Source organism: Leucoraja erinacea, chromosome 4 (genome assembly GCF_028641065.1).
Source record: "Leucoraja erinacea ecotype New England chromosome 4, Leri_hhj_1, whole genome shotgun sequence".
NCBI lineage: Eukaryota > Metazoa > Chordata > Chondrichthyes > Rajiformes > Rajidae > Leucoraja > Leucoraja erinaceus.
In genome coordinates, this window is record NC_073380.1 from 3,007,820 (window position 1) to 3,028,424 (window position 20,605).

General features: G+C 52.3%; 1 protein-coding gene across 1 annotated transcript in view; it reads right to left on the minus strand.

Annotated features, from left to right (window-relative positions):
• agap3 (ArfGAP with GTPase domain, ankyrin repeat and PH domain 3) overlaps window positions 1-20,605 on the minus strand; it is a 363,100-nt gene that overhangs the window by 9,633 nt on the left and 332,862 nt on the right. Inside the window, 3 exon segments of the mRNA XM_055633547.1 lie at window positions 5,428-5,650; window positions 6,455-6,545; window positions 8,697-8,851. Coding sequence (XP_055489522.1) covers window positions 5,428-5,650; window positions 6,455-6,545; window positions 8,697-8,851 — 469 coding nt within the window.

The following is a 20,605-nucleotide window of genomic DNA, read 5'->3' on the forward strand; positions in this document are numbered from 1 at the left end:
AACAGCGACACCTTGCACTTATCTGCATTAAACACCATTAACCATTCTTCAGCCCACACGTGAACATCCTGCTATATTTTTAATAATTTTATACAATACTGCCTGGTGTCTGCAAACTTACTAATCATGCCCTGCACATTCTCATCTAAATCGTTGATACAGCTGACAAACAGCAATGGGCCTAGCACCAATCCCTGAGGCACACCACTACTCACAGGCCTCCAGTCTGAGAAACAACCTCCCACCATCACCCTCTGCTTCCTTCCATGAAGCTAATTCTCTATCCAGCCGGCTGGTTCTCCCTGGATCCCAAGCGCCGTAACCTTGCAGAGGAGCCCGCCATGCGGATGTGAACTCTATGTGGTTGTGGCCTGAGCTGTGAATTGTTTCAGACTTGCAGCGTTTGCGTTCCTGGGCCGCGCTGCACGTTCACGTAACACACAGCCCTCAGCAAAGCCAGCCTATAATTAGAATTAATACCAAGCTTCAGTTGGCTGAGTGGAGTCATTCCAAAGGCAGGGTTTTGGGAAGTGTCATAACTACTGATTAATTAGTTCCAAACACATTTTAATAGGCAAACACAAATCACTTTCCATGGTCGCCCACTTTGCTGGTAGCTCGTTCAAGTGAATGAGGCTGTGAGTGCATGTTCCCGCGGCCAGTGGGGACAGTCTGCTCCAACCCAGACCAGTCTAAGCCCACTCCAACCCAGACCAGTCCAGGCCCACTCCAACCCAGACCAGTCTAGGCCCACTCCAACCCAGACCAGTCCAGGCCCACTCCAACCCAGACCAGTCCAGGCCCACTCCTACCCAGACCAGTCCAGGCCCACTCCAACCCAGACCAGTCCAGGCCCACTCCAACCCAGACCAGTCCAGGCCCACTCCTACCCAGACCAGTCCAGGCCCACTCCAACCCAGACCAGTCCAGGCCCACTCCAACCCAGACCAGTCTAGGCCCACTCCAACCCAGACCAGTCCAGGCCCACTCCAACCCAGACCAGTCCAGGCCCACTCGGTAGCAGTCTTGTGTGCCTGTGACCCCTCGCCCAGTGAGGGTCAGTGTGTGTGTGTGTGGGACCGTCAGTGTGTGTGTGGGACTGTCAGTGTGTGTGGGACCATCACTGTGTGTGTGTGTGTAGGACCGTGTGTGTATGTGGGACCGCCAGTGTGTGTGGGTGTGGGATCTTCCCTCCACCAGTGTGGGGTCAGTGTGTGTGTGGGGGACCCGTTCCCCCCCATGAGGGTCAGTGTGCCGGGACTGATACAACACACACATGGAAGGACTGTCGGGCTGTTTCCGTGCTCGGACTGCTGGGTCTCTGAAGATTAACGAGGCTCAGAGTGTTTTAGTGACTCAGAGCTCATTAGTAATACAGGGTGACGAGGTGACGGGATCGCTGATTAAATTCACAAAGTTAGAGGCAAAGGAAACTGAGTGAAAGGCAAGATGCTGTAGAGAAGCTCCTCAATTAAAGTACCAAACATTAACTGTCTGTCATTAGAGTCACACAGCACGGACACAGGCCCTTCAGCCCAACGTGTCCATGCCGATCAAGATGCCCCATTTATACTAGTCCCATTTGTCCATGTTTGGCCCATATTCCTCTCCTATCCTATCCTTTCCTATCCAGGGGCCTGCCTAAATTGCTATGAAATGTTATTCTAGCATCTGCCTCAACTACCTCCTCTAGCAGCTTGTTCCATATGTGTGGAAATGTTGCTCCTCAGATTCCCATTAAATCATTCCCCTCTCAGCTCTCCCCACCCCTGCCACTCCATGTGACCCCTCCCTCTCTCTGAGAAGCCCCTCCCCTCCCCCTCACACATGCCAGCCTGCAGTGGGGCGCTGGGTCGATGGAGCTGGGCAGGAGAGGGTTAACGGGGCTGATTTCATTACCGGAGCCTGCACCAGGGCACAGGGGAGGGGATGAGTGGGGAGACGGAGAGGAGGGTGCTGATCGCTGCCTTGCCCGGGGCGGGGGGGGAGATCTGAGAGAATGGCTGTAAATGATGAGGGATGCAGGCAATATTGTACACAGGGCGGAGAGCAGAGGTGAGGAGATTAATGGGGAGGGCAAGACTAATGTAGAGAGGCAGACAGAGGCTGTGGCATCCAACACTTAATTACTCCTGCCAGGGGAACACAGTGAAACTCTCCGATCATTAAAGCAATTGAGCTTCTATCTGCATTAGAGACTGTCAGAAAATTAAACCAACACTCCTAATTTACTGCCATCCATTAACCTCTCGGCTGCCACGGGGCCCAACACCTCCCCGAAATGCTCACACCTTGTGGGGATGAGGTTTAGTGTGGTCTAGAGATACAGCGTGGAAACAGGCCCTTCGGCCCACCGAGTCAATGCCGACCAGCGATCCCCGCACACCAACACCATCCTACACATACCGGGGACAATTTACAATGATACCCAGCCAATTAGCCTACAAACCTGCACGCCCGTGGAGTATGGGAGGAAACTAGAGATCCCGGAGAAAACCCACGCAGGTCACGGGGAGAACGTACCAACACTGTAGAGACAACACCCGTAGTCAGGATTCAACGTAGTCCGGGTCCCTGGCGCTGTAAGGCAGGAACCACCGTGTTGCCCTAAAGGTACGACTTTGACAGCAACACGCCCGCTCCCCCTTTCTTGGGCCAGACAGGCGATGCCCAAAGACCAACATTCACCTCCCCCCCTAAACCCTGGCACCATCTGACGAAGGGTCCCAACCTGAAACATCGCCTACCCGTGTTCTCCAGAGATGCTGCTTGATCTGTATAGGAAGCGACTGCAGATGCTGGTTTAAACCGAAGATAAGACACAAAAAACTGGAGTAACTCAGCGGGTCAGACGGCATCTCTGGAGAAAAGGAATAGGTGACTTTCCGGGTCGAGGCCCTTCTTCGGACTGAGAGTCGGGGGAAAGGGAAAGGAGAGGTATAGACCTGCCTGACCGGCTGAGTTACTCCAGCACCTTGTGTGCAGTAATCAGCGTCTGCATTGCCTCATTTCCACAAGCCAGAAATACTGCCTGATACACCTCTCCCTCTAGCTCTGGAAGCCAGGGACAGTGATGGGGAACATCAACCCTGGCTGATTCCCCCCCTCTCACCCCCACACTGTCTTGGAGCAGGAGCTCTGGCTAAAGGGGCTGAGGAGTTTGTGTTGCCGAGTGTCCCATTCTCCACTCTCCCGTCGGGCAGAAGATACGAAAGCTTGCAAGCGTACATCACCAGGCTCAGGGACAGCTTCCCCTCTGCTGTGATCAGGCTGTTGAACAATCCTCCTGGGATAAGCTAGGGTAAAGTCCCGATCTTCCAAACTACCTCACTGCAGGCCTTGCACTTCTCCTCTGCAACTGTGCAGTATAACGCTGTAACGCTACATTTTACACTTTCTCTTTGCCCCACTGTATATGCGTTTGGTGTGGGATAGGTGTGCAGGTACATGGACAAGTACACTTGGACAGGACAGGTTTAGAGGGACATGGGCCAAAGGCGGGCGTGTGGGACTTGTGTAGATGGGGCATGTTGGTTGGCAAGGTCAAGTGACTGTACCCAGGGCAGTGCAGTATAGTGATGACTCAGTGAGATGAGATGGTCTGACCATGGGCGGAGGGACCTTACACTGACAAACTTGGGATTACCAGATTCACGGAGGACATAAACTGTGCCTGGGCAGCAGCTGTAAGCACTGAGGGATGGAGGAACCTGGTGCATGTGCACAGGATTCCTGAAGGTGGCAGCATAGAGTCACCCAGACTGAAACAGGCCCTTCGGCCCAACTCATCCATGTCCACCAACATGCCCCATCTACACTAGTCCCATCTGCCGCATATGGCCCATATCCCTCTGACTCTTTCCTATCTGTGTATCTATCCAAATGTCTTTTTAATGTTTTTATAGTACCTGCCTCAACTACCTCCTCTGGCAGCTTGTTCCCTACACCCACCAGTGTGAAACAATTGCTCTTCAGGTTCCTGCTAAATCTCACCTTAAACCTATGTCTCCTGGTTCTTGATTCCCCAACCCTGGGTAAAAGTCTGTGCATTCACCCTATCTATTCCCCTCATGATTTGATACACCTCCACAAGATCACACCGCAGACTCCTGCGCTCCAAGGAATGGAGTCCTACCTGCCCAACCCCTCCCTATAGCTGAGGCCCTCGAGTCCTGGCAACACACTTGTAAATCTTCTCTGCACTCTTTCTAGTTTAATGGCACCTTTCCTAGTGCAGCCTCACTAATGTCTTGCACAACTGTAAAGTAGCATTGCTTTACATTGTGCCCCCCACTCCCACACACATAGCCACACGCACGCCCGCACGCACACTGACGGGCACACACACATGTCCGCACACTCACACACACACACGTCTGTACACACACACACACACACACACACACACACACATGTCCGCACACTCACACACACACACACACGTCTGTACACACACACACACACACACACACAACACACACACACACACACACACACACACACACACACACACACACACATGTCTGTACACACACACACACACACACACACACACACACACACACACACACACACACACACACACACACACACACACATGTCCGCACACACACACACACATCTGTACACACACACACACACACACACACATGTCCGCACACACACACACACACACACACACACACACACACACACACACACACACACACACACACACGCACACACACACATCTGTACACACACACACACACACACACATGTCCGCACACACACACACACACACACACACACACACACACATGTCTGCACACACACACACACACACACACACACACACACACACACACACACACACACACACACATGTCCGCACACACACACACACACACACACACACACACACACACACACATGTACTGCACACACGCATATGCTCCGCTCAAGCACACACACTCTTCACACACACATGCACACACAAACACACGCACACACACACACACACACACACACACCGCACACACACACACACACACACACACACACACACACACACACACACACACGTCTGCACACACACACACACACACACACACACACACACACACACACACACACACAATGTCACACACACACACACACACACACACACACACACACAGCCACATACACACACGCACAAACACAACACACACACACACACACAGCACACACACACACAAGTTGTTGGACACACACACACACACACAAACAAACACACACACACACACACACACACACACACACACACACACACACACACACACACACACACACACACACACACACACACACACACACACACACACACACACACACACACACACACACACACACACACACACACACACACACACACACACACACACACACACACGGCAGGCACCTCACCTGCTGCTGTCCTGGCAGGGTTTGGCCAGCCCCTGTGTGGAGTCCTCCCACACACTGTTGGCCATGGCGTTGCCAATTCCGGTCATCACCATGATCAGCTCAACGGGCCAGTCGTCCAGGTCCAGCGAGCGCACCCGCGACAGGTGGGTGCCCAGGTTCCGGTGGATGCCGGAACATTCTATGCAGATCAACGCTCCCAGGTTCAAGCTGGCCCAATCTGGATCTGTGGGACAAACAAGGAAACATTCACACATTCACACACACACACAGCGCCTGGCGGTAACCTTCACCTTTGGTGCAGGAGAGGAGCTGCCTGTAACATCAGACAACAGGAGTGTCTGCCTGTAGTAGGCCCCCTCGGTCATGGCTGACCATGGGTGATGCTGCATCCTGGATGCAAGCCTGGGCGATGTCATATGGAGGACAGGCTGTTGCCCATGCAGCACATCCCCCCCTCTCCACGTCGCTGATCGATCCAAAGGAACAGCCGGGCCGTTACAGTTTGGCACCAGCGCCGTCGCAGGAGCTGCCAGAGCGAGGTTGTAGACAACGACAAACTGCCTTAGGGGCTCCGACTCCAGCTTTGCTTGAGGTTTACCCCTGGAGCCTTTTCCATGACTGGATACGGCCACAAGGCAGTGGAGGTTTTAAATCAGAGTTTTCCCTCTCCTAGATGGACTGCCTTCCCAGGCCGACGAGCCCCGTCTGCCCGAGACTGGTGGTGGTGGGAGCGTCTACCTTCCCGTGCAGGTCTATAGCACCTGCCCACTGCCCACAGGTCTATAGCACCTGCCCACTGCCCACAGGTCTATAGCACCTGCCCACTGCCCACAGGTCTATAGCACCTGCCCACTGCCCACAGGTCTATAGCACCTGCCCACTGCCCATATCAACAGACACTCCTGTTGTCTCTGGTATTATCTGCCTGTAACACCAGAGAGAATAGGGGTGTCTGTCTGTAAAAAGCACACAGTAACCGTCACCCCGCCCCACTGTGGAGCTTGGTACGTAGCAGCAGAATACTCACTAGGTGTGTCACAGTCAACGCAGAAACTGTTCCCCCGCACATTACGGATGGACTGGATGGCGACTGCATCACTCTGGCTTCCTAGTCGAGACTGAATCAGAGAAGGAAAACATTAGTTGTTCTGCCAACAGTCATAGAAACATAGAAACATAGAAAACATATTGCTTTATTGCTTTCCCCCCTCATCTAAACCTATGTTCTCCGGTTCTCGATTGGGATTGTGTTTAGTTTTGCTCACCTTGTTGGATAGATAGGAAAGATGTTGTTATGCTGGAAATAGTACAGAAAAGATGTACAAGGATGTTGCCAGGACTCGAGGGGCTGAGCTACAGGGAGAGGTTAGCCGGCGAGGACTCGGTACCTTGGAGCGCAGGAGGATAGAAACATAGAAACATAGGTGCAGGAGTAGGCCATTCGGCCCTTCGAGCCTGCACCGCCATTCAATATGATCATGGCTGATCATCCAACTCAGTATCCTGTACCTGCCTTCTCCCCATACCCACTGATCCCTTTAGCCACAAGGGCCACATCTAACTCCCTCTTAAATATAGCCAATGAACTGGCCTCAACTACCTTCTGTGGCAGAGAATTCCACAGATTCACCACTCTCTGTGTGAATTTTGTTTTTCTCATCTCGGTCCTAAAACCTTTCCCCCCTTATCCATAAATTGTGACCCCTTGTTCTGGACTTCCCCAACATCGGGAACAATCTTCCTGCATCTAGCCCGTCCAACCCCTTAAGAATTTTGGTAAGTTTCTATAAGATTTGTGGGTCAGAGAATGTAATGATCAGAAGCACCGACAATCGAACAATGACATCCTCGCCTGCAGCAGCTCAGTGTTTGCGCGCCATTACCCCCATTCCCCATTCCCCACGATGAACGGTCACCCTGCCGGAGGCTCGGGGGTCGGGGGTCAGGGGTCAGGCCGGGGTTGTTGGCTGAATCGCCGGTGGTGATGAGTCAGGGTACAGGAGAGTGACAGGACCCCAGGGTGGTGGTGGCACCATGACAACAACCTCTGGCTCAACGTCAGCCACCAAGGGACATCGCTTAGAGAGGAACTGCACATGCTGCACAAAGTGCTGGAGTAACTCAGCGGGTCAGGCAGCATCTCTGGAGAAAAGGAATAGGTGACGTTTCGGATCAGGACCTTTCTTCCGTCTCAACTCAAAATGTCACCTCTCCATGTTCTCCAGAGATGCTGCCTGACCCGCTGAGTTACTCCAGCACTTTGTGTCCATCCAGGGATCTGACCGTTGACTTTAGAAGTTGGGAGACCATGTGGCAGTTTTCACTGGTGGGTCAGTGGAGGAGAGAGCCCAGAGCTTGGACAATAATGCCTGAGCCCAGGTCATCAATGTGGTCACAGATACAGCGTTCCAGTCACTCTGCTTCCTGCTTCCTTAGAAGTTTAAAGGGATTCGGCATGTCACTGAATATTCCAACAAACATCTATGAACGTTAATTCCCGGGATGGCGGGACTGTCACATGCTGAGAGAATGGAGCAGCTGGGTTTGTACACTCTGGACTTTAGAACGATGAGAGGGGATCATATTGAAACATATAAGATTGTTAAGGGCTAGAGGCAGGAAACATGTTCCCGATGTTGGGGGAGTCCAGAACCAAGGGCCACAGTTTAAGAATACGGGGTAAGCCATTTACAGTAGAACGGTGAGGAGGAAACACTTTTTCTCACAGAGAGTGGTGAGTCTGTGGAATTCTCTGTCTCAGAGGGCAGTGGAGGCCGGTTCCCTGGATACTTTCAAGAGAGAGCTAGATAGGGCTCTTAAAGATAGCGGAGTCAGGGGATATGGGGAGAAGGCAGGAACGGGGCACTGATTGGGGATGATCAGCCATGATCACATTGAATGGCGGTACTGGCTCGAAGGGCCGAATGGCCTATTCCTGCACCAACTGTCTATTGTCTGTATCTACAGACTGCAGATAGATTTCAACACTTACTGTAGAAAGTACTCTGACTGGTTGCATCATGGCCCGGTATGGCAATTGCAACGCACTGGAACGCAAGGAGTGCAGAGAGTGGTAGACTCACGGGCACAGCCCTCCCCACCATCAAAAGCATCTACACCAAGCACTGCCTGAAGAAGGCGGCATCTATCATCAGGATCCCCAACATCCGCTCCACCCACACGCACCTTTGCCAGTGCCCTTTGCCCAGTGACCTCTGCCAGTGCCCAGTGCCCTTTGCCCCCGGGCATGCTGCTCTGCCCACACCCACCTTGTTTTTGCTGCTTTCACAGGACTGTAGGCTGGCGAAGATCTGGCTCTCGATGGCCAGCACCCACGACTCCCTCTCGTCACAACTAGACGCCTCAAAGTGCCAGGTCTGGCCGGTCAACGACACAATGACAAACTCGTAGCTTTCCTCCACGTCTGTGAGGGCGAGAGGGTGTGGGTGGAGTGGTCAGGGGGGCAGGGTTACACATGGCAGCTCAGGTTTATACGCTGCAGTCAGCTCTAGTCCCCAGCCCAACAAAAACATCGCAGACCAACAAACCCACCCCCCACACACACCCACCTCCCCACATCCCTCCCCTCAAACCCTCCCAAACCCTCCTCCCCAAAAACATCGCAGACCAACAACCCCCCCCCCCACACACACCCACCTCCCCAAACATCCCTCCCCTCAAACAAACTATCGTCCCTCAAACAAACCCTCCTCCCCAAATCCACCTCCCCCCTCCCCCACACACCCACCCGACACCCTCCCCCCAGACCCTCCTCCTCTCCTGCACTCCCCCCACCCCCCCCCCACACACCCAGCTGCCTCAACACTGATCCTTGGTGTAAATGTCACTAGTGCTCTGTCCACATTGAACCTACCGCCACAGAACACAACCACGTCTCAATTTCCTCAGAAGACTAAAAGAGTTTATCCATGTCCCCCACGACTTTTACCAGGTGCTCGGCGGAGAGCATCGTGTCCGCGTTCACCTCCGCTTGGTTCGGCAGCAACTCTGCCCAAGGCCTCAAGCAGATTGCAGAGAGTAGTGGGTGTAGCCCAGTCCATCACACAGACTATTGATTCCATCTACACTTCACCCTGCCTCGGGTAAACAACCATAGTGGTCAAGTACCACCCACACCCCGGTCATTCCCTCTTCTCCCCTCTTCCGTCGGGCAGGAGATACAAAGGCTTGAAAAAACGTACCACCAGATTCAGGAGCAGCTTCTTCCCCGCTGTTATCCGGCCACTAAACGGTCCCCCCAATAAGCTAAGAGTGTGGCCCTGATCTTCTATGCTACCTCATTGCTGGCGCTGGACATTTTCACTGTAACTAACACTATATATTTCACCCTGGTGCTTTTCTCCTTGCACTACCTGCTGTACGGTTTGATTGTACTCACATATGGTACAGTTTGTGTAGGAAAAAAACTGCAGATGCTGGTTTAAAGCGAAGGTAGACACACGGAATGCTGGAGTGACTAAGCAGCATCATCTCTGGAGAGAGGGAATGGGTGACTCTGACGAAGGGTCTCGACCCAAAACGTTGGTCATTCCTTCTCTCCAGAGATGTTGCCTGGAACCACTGAGTTACTCCAGCATTTTTATGGTACAGTTTGACTGCATAGCACAAACACAAAGCTTTTCACTGGACACGTGACAGTTCCAATACCAATTAGAGGCGGCGCGGTGGGCATCGCTGCTGTCTCACAGTGCCAGAGGCACATGGGTTCGATCCAGACCTCAGGTGCTGTCTGTGTGGAGTTTGCACGTTCTCCCTGCGACCACGTGGGTGTTTTACGGGTGCTCAGGCTTCCTCCCACGCCCCAAAGACGTGTGGGTTTGTAGGTTAATTGTCCCTGTGTAAATTGTCCCTAGTGTGAAGGGAGTGGAGGAGAACATTGAACTAGTGTGGAGGGGTGATCGATGGTCGTTGCTATCTTGGTGGGAGAGGGGGAGGGGGGCTGGGGGAGAGGGGCAGGTGGAGAGAGGGGGGAGAGGGGGAGAGGGTCTGGGGAGAGTGGCAGATAGAGAGAGGCAGGGGGAGGGGGTCAGGGGGAGAGGGCAGGTGGAGAGAGGCAGGGGGAGGGGGAGGGGGGGGGGGGAGAGTGGGGGGAGTGGGAGAGGGGGGCAGGTGGATGGAGGCAGGGGGAGAGGAAAGGGGGGAGAGGGCAGGGGAGGAGAGTAGCAGATAGAGAGAGGCAGGGGGAGAGGGCAGGGGGAGAGGAGCAGGTGGGGGGAGAGGGAGGGCAGGGTGTAAGAGGCAGGGGAGAGGAAAGGGGGGAGAGAGGGGGGCAGGTGGAGAGAGGCAGGGGAGAAATAAAAGTTAGGGGCAGGGAGAGGAGCACAGGGCGGGGGAGAGAGGGGAGGTGCAGGGAGCATGTCCTGCTCAAACCACAGCCCGCCCCAGACCACTCTCCCCCTGCTCCGACCCCTCCCGAACACTGCCCCTGCCATGGACAGCGACAGCGCCAGGGCCAGGGCAAGGGACAGGGCCAGGGACAGGGACAGCGACAGCGACAGGGACAGGGACGGACAGGGACAGGGACAGGGACAGGGACAGGGACAGGGACAGGGGCGGGGCCGCAGGGCTGCTGGTCAAGGGGGGGGATATGGACCGACAGACCCACACACAGACTGGACGGGAGGGGGAATAATGAACGGCAGACCCATAAACAGACTGGGCAACTGGGGTGGGGGGGGGGGGGAGGGGGAATAATGTCAGAACGACACACAAACGTCAGATCGACACACAAACTCGATCTCACAGCAAACAGATTAGTAATTACCTAATTAGGGTTATGCAAATACTCTGCTCGTTTGCATAATGCCTGGTTCCCTCTGCTCCACACAAATCAAACAGCAGAGAGTTATCTGTAACTCAGCACGGCTCAGCAACTCCGAGCGCCATCTCATCCCAGCCTCGGCCGGAAGCATGAGGATGGGGCAGGCACAGGGAGGGTGACATCCTTCCCAATCCTGCAGATTCCCGACGGGAGACTCCGGCCAAGGCCAGGGATCAACCTCTGGTTCTTGATTCAACTACTCGGGAAAAAGGTTGCGCGTCTACTTGATCTATTCCTCTCATGATTGTGTACACCTCTATAAGATCACGCCTCATCCAATTCATAGTAAAAGGATTTGTGTATAGGAGCAGGGAGGTTCTACTGCAGTTGTACAGGGTCTTGGTGAGACCACACCTGGAGTATTGCGTACAGTTTTGGTCTCCAAATCTGAGGAAGGACATTCTTGCCATAGAGGGAGTGCAGAGAAGGTTCACCAGACTGATTCCTGGGATGTCAGGACTTTCATATGAAGAAAGACTGGATAGACTCGGCTTGTACTCGCTAGAATTTAGGAGATTGAGGGGGGATCTTATAGAAACTTACAAAATTCTTAAGGGGTTGGACAGGCTAGATACAGGAAGATTGTTCCCGATGTTGGGGAAGTCCAGGACAAGGGGTCACAGCTTAAGGATAGAGGGGAAATCCTTTAGGACCGAGATGAGAAAAACATTTTTCACACAGAGAGTGGTGAATCTCTGGAACTCTCTGCCACAGAAGGTAGTTGAGGCCACAGTTCATTGGCTATATTTAAGTGGGAGTTAGATGTGGCCCTTGTGGCTAAAGGGATCAGGGGGTATGGAGAGAAGGCAGGTACAGGATACTGAGTTGGATGATCAGCCATGATCATATTGAATGGCGGTGCAGGCTCGAAGGGCCGAATGGCCTACTCCTGCACCTATGTTCTATGTTTTTATGTTTCTATCCTCCTGCGCTCCAAGGTACCGAGTCCTCGCCGGCCAACCTCTCCCTGTAGCTCAGCCCCTCGAGTCCTGGCAACATCCTTGTACATCTTCTCTGTACTATTTCCAGCATTACAACATCTTTCCTATCTATCCAACAAGGTGAGCAAAACTAAACACAATCCCAATCGAGAACCGGAGAACATAGGTTTAGATGAGGGGGGAAAGCAATAAATAGGAACGTGAGGGGTTACTTTTCTACACAAAGGGTGGTAGGTATATGGAACGCGCCACCGGGCGAGATAGCTGAGGCAGGTACGATCATAATGTTCATGAGACATTTGGACAGGTACATGGATAGGATCCGTTTAGAGGGATATGGGCAGGTGGGACGGGTGTAGATGGGGCATGTTGGTCGGCATGGACAAGTTAGGCTGAAGAATCTATATTCACGCTGTGTGACTCTATGATACTATCTAAGCTAGTCCCAATTGCACACATTTGGCCCATTTCCCTCTAAGATTTTCCCTGCCCATGTACCCGTCCAAATGTATTTTAAATGTTGTTATAGTACCGGCCTCAACTACCTCCTCTGCCAGCTAGGCTCGTTCCATAAACCCATCACCCTCTGTGCGAAAAAGTTGCCCCTCAGGTTCCTATCGAATCTTTCCACTCTCGTCTCCTGACTCCACCGTGAGGTTGGAGACTGCGCTGCAAACCGAGGAGTGAACTGAGTCGAAAGAAGGCTCTCAACCTCAAACATGTCTCAGTCCTTCTCTCCAGAGACGCTGCCTGTCCCGCTGAGTTACTCCAGCATTTTGTTCCACGCTCTGTGTGAACTGCCCCTGTCGGAGGGTGATAAGGGACGGGCAGTAATGGTGGTGTGGGCCAAGAGCGGAACTCGCTATCAAAACACGGAGGGAACGGGGGACACACGCACACACTCACGCACGCGCGCGACGCTTCGGAGGCCCAATCCAGCGCTAAAAGCGGACATTTTAAAATCGGGATCACAAAAACTTGGGGGGGTGTCCGCCACCCCTCTAAACATGGGGGGGGACGTGTCGCCTCTGGCCCCCCCCCCATCGGGTTTTCCGCCCCTGGGTGTGGCCATGGCGGCCCGTATCTACCGTGGAGGAGACGGAGGATCCGGCTGCAGCTGATGTTTCTCCTTCAGCGGAGAGTGGGATCATTTATTTCTCTAAACCAGTCAGAGTGCGTCTTTCCATAATCAGCCCTCTCATTATAATAGCTGATATAATGAGAAAGCACGGGCCCACGCACTGCATTGTCCCTAATGGCCATGATTAGACGATGGGACTCTCTCATCTCACGCTAGATAAACCAGTGCGAGGACGCAATAGGTTTTTGGGACTTGCCAATAGACATCAGCACAGCGGGAGGCTTTTGTCATTACATTTCTGCTCTTATTAGCATCAGGCTTTGTTGTGGAGCGATGCGCAGTCTACCTCATCAGCTGCCGCCTGGTCTGCAAATCCTCACACGCCAGGCCCTATAGCCGGCCACACAGCACAGAAACAGGCCCTTCAGCCACACTCCCCCATGCCCACCAACTAAGCTGCACCCATCTGTCCAAGTCTGGCCCATTGCTGTACATGTCCACTGTGTGCCTCGGCAAGGTTATACTCATAAAGCCACACAGCACGGAAACAGGCCCTTCGGCCCACCTTGCCCATGCTGATCAAGTTGGCATACTGAGCTAATCCCATCTGCCTGAAGAAACAAAGAACTGCAGAAGGTACACAAAAGTGCTGGAGAAACTCAGCGGGTGCAGCAGCATCTATGGAGCGAAGGAAATAGGCGACGTTTCGGGCGGAAACCCTTCTTCAGACACTCGCTGTATCTCAGTATCTCAGAAAGAACTGCAGATACTAGTTAATACACAAAAGGACACAAAATGCTGGAGTAACTCAGTTGGTCAGGCAGCATCTCCGGAGAACGTGGGTGGATAGATCGTTGAGACCCTTCTTCAGACCTGAGGAAAGGTCTCAGCTATCCATGTTCTACATTTGGCCGCATTTGGCCCATAGCCCACTAAACCCCGTCTCTTAAAAATGGCAATTGCATCCGCTTCTATAGCTTCCCCTGGCAGTCCATTCCAGATACGGACTGTCCTCTGAGTGAAAAAGTTACCCCTTCAAGTTCTCCCCACCCACCTCAAGCCTGTGCCCTCTAGTTTTAGGTTTATAACAATGGAGCAAATGGAATGAGTGATTAGTATAACAGGGTAGACAAAAATGCTGGAGAAACTCAGCGGGTGCAGCAGCATCTATAGAGCGAAGGAAATAGGCAACGCTTCGAGCCGAAACTCTTCTTCGAACATAACAGGGTGGTTGGTCTGCACGGACTTGATGGGCCGAAGGGCCTGTTTCTCTGCAGTCTGACTGAGGATGAGGTCACATCCATTTGCTCTGCGTGTGCGCTGTGGGAGAGGGGTTTGTGAACGACCGTTGCCGGTTTCTAGGGTCTGGATGGCTTCTGCAAGCTTGTGCTAGCTCCAGAGCGCAACGTTCTGGAATTGGCCCAACGCCGAGCACACCGTGCGAGAGGAATAGCAGGGCCCCTGGAGATAGGGGAACAGATTCACCAACCGCACTCAGTGCCTGAGTAATTAGGGGGCAGCGAGAGAAAACAATGCGCGGCAGCACCTCGTCTCGTTACTATTTAATAGGTTTTTAAAAGCCTAAGACCATTGAAAGTGAATGTGAGAACCTGCCGCTTGTAATGCATGTTAACCCAATGACCCCGGCTCACACACTCTGCCAGCAACAAATGCTTTCAAATTAGAGGTAAATTAAGGAAGGCGGCACATTGTTGCATGGATGAAGAGATGCAATTTAAATCCAATACCAAAGTCAGGCGCAGCAAAAGGGCAAATATGATTTTCCATTAATTAACAGACGGCAGTAGAAAATAAATTAAACGATCCAGTTGCATCTTAGGAGGGACACAGGTCGGAGTGTGGCCGGTCCTGGATTAGAAGGGGAGCATTGTAAACCCAACTCCAGCTCTACCCCGACATCAGAAACCCTTTGCGGCAATTCAAGCTGGAAAGGTTGCAGAGGAGATCCATAGTCATGGAGTCCTACAACGTGGAAACAGGCCCTTCAGCCCAACTTGCCCACACCAGCCAACCATGTCCCATTTATGCGAGTCCCACCTGCCTGTGTTTGGCCCTATATCCCTCTAAACCTGTCCTAGCCACGTGCCTGTCTAAATGTTTATTTAACGTTGCGATAGTACCGGCATCAACTACCCCCTCTGGCAGCTCATTCCGTACACCTATCACCCTTTGCGTGAAAAGGTTACCCTTCGGGTGCCTATCAAATCTTTCCCCCCTCACTGTAAAATGTGAGGGTGTTGCTAGGACCTGAGGGCCCGAGCTACAGGGAGAAGTTACGCAGGCTAGGACTTTATACCTTGGATTGCAGGAAGCTGAGGGGTGGTCTTGTAGAGGCGTGTAAAATCACGAGGGGAATAAATAGGATGAAGGCGCAGTCTTTTACCCAGAGTAGGGGGATCAAGAAGCAATGGACGAGGGTTTACGGTGAGGGGAAAGATTTAATAGGAACCTGAGGGGCGACTTCTTCATGGTGGGTGTATGGGACAAGCTGCCATAGGAGGTAGTTGAGGCAGGTACAAGGTACAATAACAGCATTTACATGGATAGGAAAGGTTAATGGGGCTAGTGTAGGTGGGGCGCCCCGGTCGGCATGGGCAGGTGGGGCCGAAGGGCCTGTTTCCATGCTGTAAGACTCTATGCTGCAGTGCCCCGGGGTAACGGAGAACAAGCCCCGTCACCGAGTGAAGATCCTCCACTCCGGACATCCCCCAATAAACCCCCCAAAGATGCCACGTGACCCGGGGGTCTTGGCTTAGGCCCGGCGTGGGTCACCCGAGCGAGGGAGGCTGAGGTGCAGAGATAGGGTGAATGGTCTGAATGGTCACAGTCTTTATCCCAGGGTAGGGGAAACTAAAGCAGGTTTAAAGTGGGAGCAGAATGCGCTTAGATTAATATGTTGTTTTCTACAGTCTTTTGCTTTCTATTGTCTCGTGGAATTGAGGTATAATTTGTGGTTTTATGTGTCGTTTGTGCCTGCGATGCTGCCTGCAAGCAAGATTTTCCCAGCGCTGTTATATTCGTGTACTTGACAATCGACTCGACGACCATTCAAAGAGGATCTCAAGGGCAACATTTCTCCAGAGAGGGAGGGTGGTGGGGAAGAGGGAAGGGAGTTGAGGCAGGTACAACTCACACGTTTAAAAGATATTTGGACAGGTGTGTGAATTGGGAAGGTTTAGAGGGACGTGGGCCAAACACAGAAAAAACAGGAAGAGCTCGCGTGGGCAACGAGGTTGGTATGGAGTGGTTGTGCCCGGACCAGAGACAGGAAGAAGTGGGGAGATTGAGGCCGGCGCAGTGGAACAGCGGTAGAGTTGCTGCCTCACAGCGCTAGAGACCTGGGTGCAATCCTCACATGGGTGCCGACTGTACAGAGTTTATACGCTCTCCCTGTGACCACATGGGTTTCCTTGAGTCTCTGGCTTCCTCCCACACTCTAAAGATGTACAGGTATTTCGGTGAATTGGCTTCAGAAAATTGTAAAGTTGTAGCTAGTGTGTAGGATAATGTTAGTGTGTGGGGTGATCGCTGGCTGGCCTGGACTCGGTGGGCCGAAGGGCCTGTTTCCACATTGTATCTCTAAAGACTAAAGAGAGATGAGTTGAGTTTTTTGTCACGTGTCCCGAGGTATAGTGAGAAGCTTTTTGTTACATGCTAACCAGTCGGCAGAAAGACAGCACATGATTACAATCGAATCGTCCACAATGGATAAAAGGAATAGCATGCAAGGTAAAGTCCAGTAAAGTCCGATCAAGGAAAGTCTGCGGGTCTCCAATGAGGCAGATAGCAGTTCAGGACTGCTCTCTGGTTGTTGGTAGGATGGTTCCGTGGCCTAATAACAGCTGGGAGGAAGTTGTCCATAAATCTGGAGGTGTGCGTTTTCACAGGGTAGGTGGGGTGAATGGGGATAGAAACATAGAAACATAGAAATTAGGTGCAGGAGTAGGCCATTCGGCCCTTCGAGCCTGCACCGCCATTCAATATGATCATGGCTGATCATCCAACTCAGTATCCCGTACCTGCCTTTTCTCCATACCCCCTGATCCCCTTAGCCACAAGGGCCACATCTAACTCCCTCTTAAATATAGCCAATGAACTGGCCTCAACTACCCTCTGTGGCAGAGAGTTCCAGAGATTCACCACTCTCTGCGTGAAAAAAGTTCTTCTCATCTCGGTTTTAAAGGATTACCCCTTTATCCTTAAGCTGTGACCCCTTGTCCTGGACTTCCCTAACATCGGGAACAATCTTCCTGCATCTAGCCTGTCCAACCCCTTAAGAATTTTGTAAGTTTCTATAAGATCCCCTCTCAATCTTCTAAATTCTAGAGAGTATAAACCAAGTCTATCCAGTCTTTCTTCATAAGACAGTCCTGACATCCCAGGAATCAGTCTGGTGAACCGTCTCTGTACTCCCTCTATGGCAATAATGTCCTTCCTCAGATTTTGAGACCAAAACTGTACGCAATACTCCAGGTGTGGTCTCACCAAGGCCCTGTACAACTGCAGTAGAACCTCTCTGCTCCTATACTCAAATCCTTTTGCAATGAAAGCTAACATACCATTCGCTTTCTTTACTGCCTGCTGCACCTGCATGCCTACCTTCAATGACTGGTGTACCATGACACCCAGGTCTCGCTGCATCTCCCCCTTTCCCAAACAGGGTGGGAGGTGAGTTGGGTTTGGGGGGGGAGTGGGGTTGGTTTCTGACGGTTCGGACAGCTCCGAGTCCCCTGTGCTCCTTTCCCTGGGCCAGAGGGTGTCACTGCGGTGCTGGTGCTTACTCAGTTCTCAGTGGCAGCAGCAGCAGCAGCCACAAGTACGATGCACTGAGTGAGAAGTGTTGAGCCCACGTACAGAAGCACCGGCCTGCTGAGTGAGGCTTTACAGCAGGGCTACTCTGTGTTACAACCGGACACAAAGCTTAGTGTGTGTAGTGCTGGCTCTAACAGCCACTGAATGGTAAGTTCAGCAACACAGGCCAACAATGCATCCCTCAGAGCCAGGGAGTCTCAAACAAAACACACACAGTGCTTTTAGTTTTAGTTTCGAGATACAGCATGGAAACAGGCCCTTCGGCCCACCAAGTCCATGCTGACCATCGATCACCCGTTCACTAACCTCTATGTTATTCCACTTTCTCATCCACTCCCTATACACTCGGGGCAACTTACAGAGGGCAATTGACCTTCAAAACTGCACGTCTTTGAGATGCTGCAGGAGACCGGAGCACCCAGGGGAAACATGCGAACAGGCACAGGGGAAACATGCGAACAGGCACAGGGGGAACATGCGAACTCCACACAGACAGCACCCGAGTTCTGGATCGGACCTGGATCTCTGGTGCAGTGATGCAGCGGCTCCACCCGCTGCACCACCCCCGATGCTGGTGAAATTCAGCAGGTCAGGCCGCATCCGTGGAAGGAAATAGGCAATGTTTCGGGTCGGGACCCAAACTGAACTGAAACATCGTCTGTCCGTTATCTCACCAGATGCTGCCTGACCCGCTGAATTCTTTGTTTTTGCTGAGGATTCCAGCATCATGTGCGTCCATTACCAGGCCGTCCCTGTTCCCCCCCCCGGAGATGAAAGGGCAGCACTCGCAGATATTTCTGCGTTCTGCTGCGAGTCTGAAAGTGCACTTGCTAACGATGGGGAGGGAGACGGGGCCTGGAGAGAGAGGACAGTAAATTGCAATCACAAACAAAGCAGCCGCCATCTGTAAATGTCAGTGTACAGCCTCCTCATTTTGCACATCATTACACCCAATATTCCTAACCTGTATTAGTACAATCAGACCTCAGCCATTATGGAGATACAGGCCTGGGGGAAGTAGTGGCAGGAACAGGAGAGCTGGAGAAGGAGAGGTGGGGGAGCGGAGTGCCGTGTCGTGTCGAGGAGGAGTGGGGACACTGGCTCAGCCGGCCCGGGTTAAAGCAGCCCTCCCCTTAATCAGGCAGATGCAAATACACCAAACACACTGCGATCACAATGTCACTCCTTTCTAAATGCCGTCTGTGTGGTGCCTAATGGTGACTGATAGCAGGAGATACTGTATCTGATGATGCTTCACAGCAGTGCATCCATTTCTAACATTCAGGGTTAACATTCATGCTTTAGGACCCGAGTCTTGCATTTTTAATCATTCCTCAGTTGTTATTAATGAAAACGTCAGGCCGTGTTAGAATTGTGGGGTCCACATCTGACCCTTCAGCCCATCCTGTCCTGCTGGCCCTTCGAAAGAGTGCCGTAAAGAGCAACTAAAGAGCACAGGTTTAAGGTGAGAGGAGAAAGATTTGATAGGAATCTAAGGGGAGATTTGTTACCTCAGGGTTGAAACGAGGAACTGCAGATGCTGGTTAATACACAAGGGGACACAAAGTGGGCCAGGCAGCATCTATCTCCACAGATGCTGCCTGACCTGCTGAGTTACTCCAGCACTTTATGTCCTTTATGGAAAGTGGTGGGTGTACGGAACAAGCTGCCTGAGGAGGTGGTGCCAGAGCGGGCACCACAATAACATTTCAAAAGATATTTGGACAGGAACAAGGATAGGAAAGGTTTAGAGGGATACGGGCCAAACATGGGCAGGTGGGACTAGTACAGATGCAATATGTTGGTCGGCATGGGCAAGTTGGGCCGAAGGGTCTGTCTTTGTATGACTCTAGGTTGACACAGCGGTAGTGTTGCTGCCTCACAGTGCCCGAGACCCGGAGGGGTGTACGGAGTTTGTATGCTTCAGTTTCATCCCACACGGGTTTGTACTGGAGGTGAATTGGCCTCCATATAAATTGTGAATTGTCCCTAGTGTGTAGGATAGTGCTGGAGTACGGGGTGATCGCTGGTCACCCCGTGGCCCTCCACGACTCAGTGGGTCAAAGGGCGCTGTATCCTTCCACGCTGCATCCCTAAAGTTTAAAGTATTCGGACTATCGGAGACAAGGTACAAAAAATGGTCAACATCCTTCGTACCACACCCCTTGGCTCCCCAACATATATCCCGTCACTCAATTTCAATGAAGCAGCAAACAAAGAGAACCATTCTGCCCATCATACCTGATCTCCCATTCAATTGAGCAAGGGCTGATCTTTACCTCATTGCCACCATCCTGGCCTAACAGCACATCCCTCCACACCTAAAACACTCTCAACCTGCCTTGGACCGACTCAGCAGCTACCCAACTATATCGGGTAGACAACCCCAAACCGTTACCATTCTCTGACTGAAGGAACGTCTTCTAGTCTCAGTCCTGTAACATTTGTTCTTTTGATCATAGGAGAGGTGACCTCATTGAG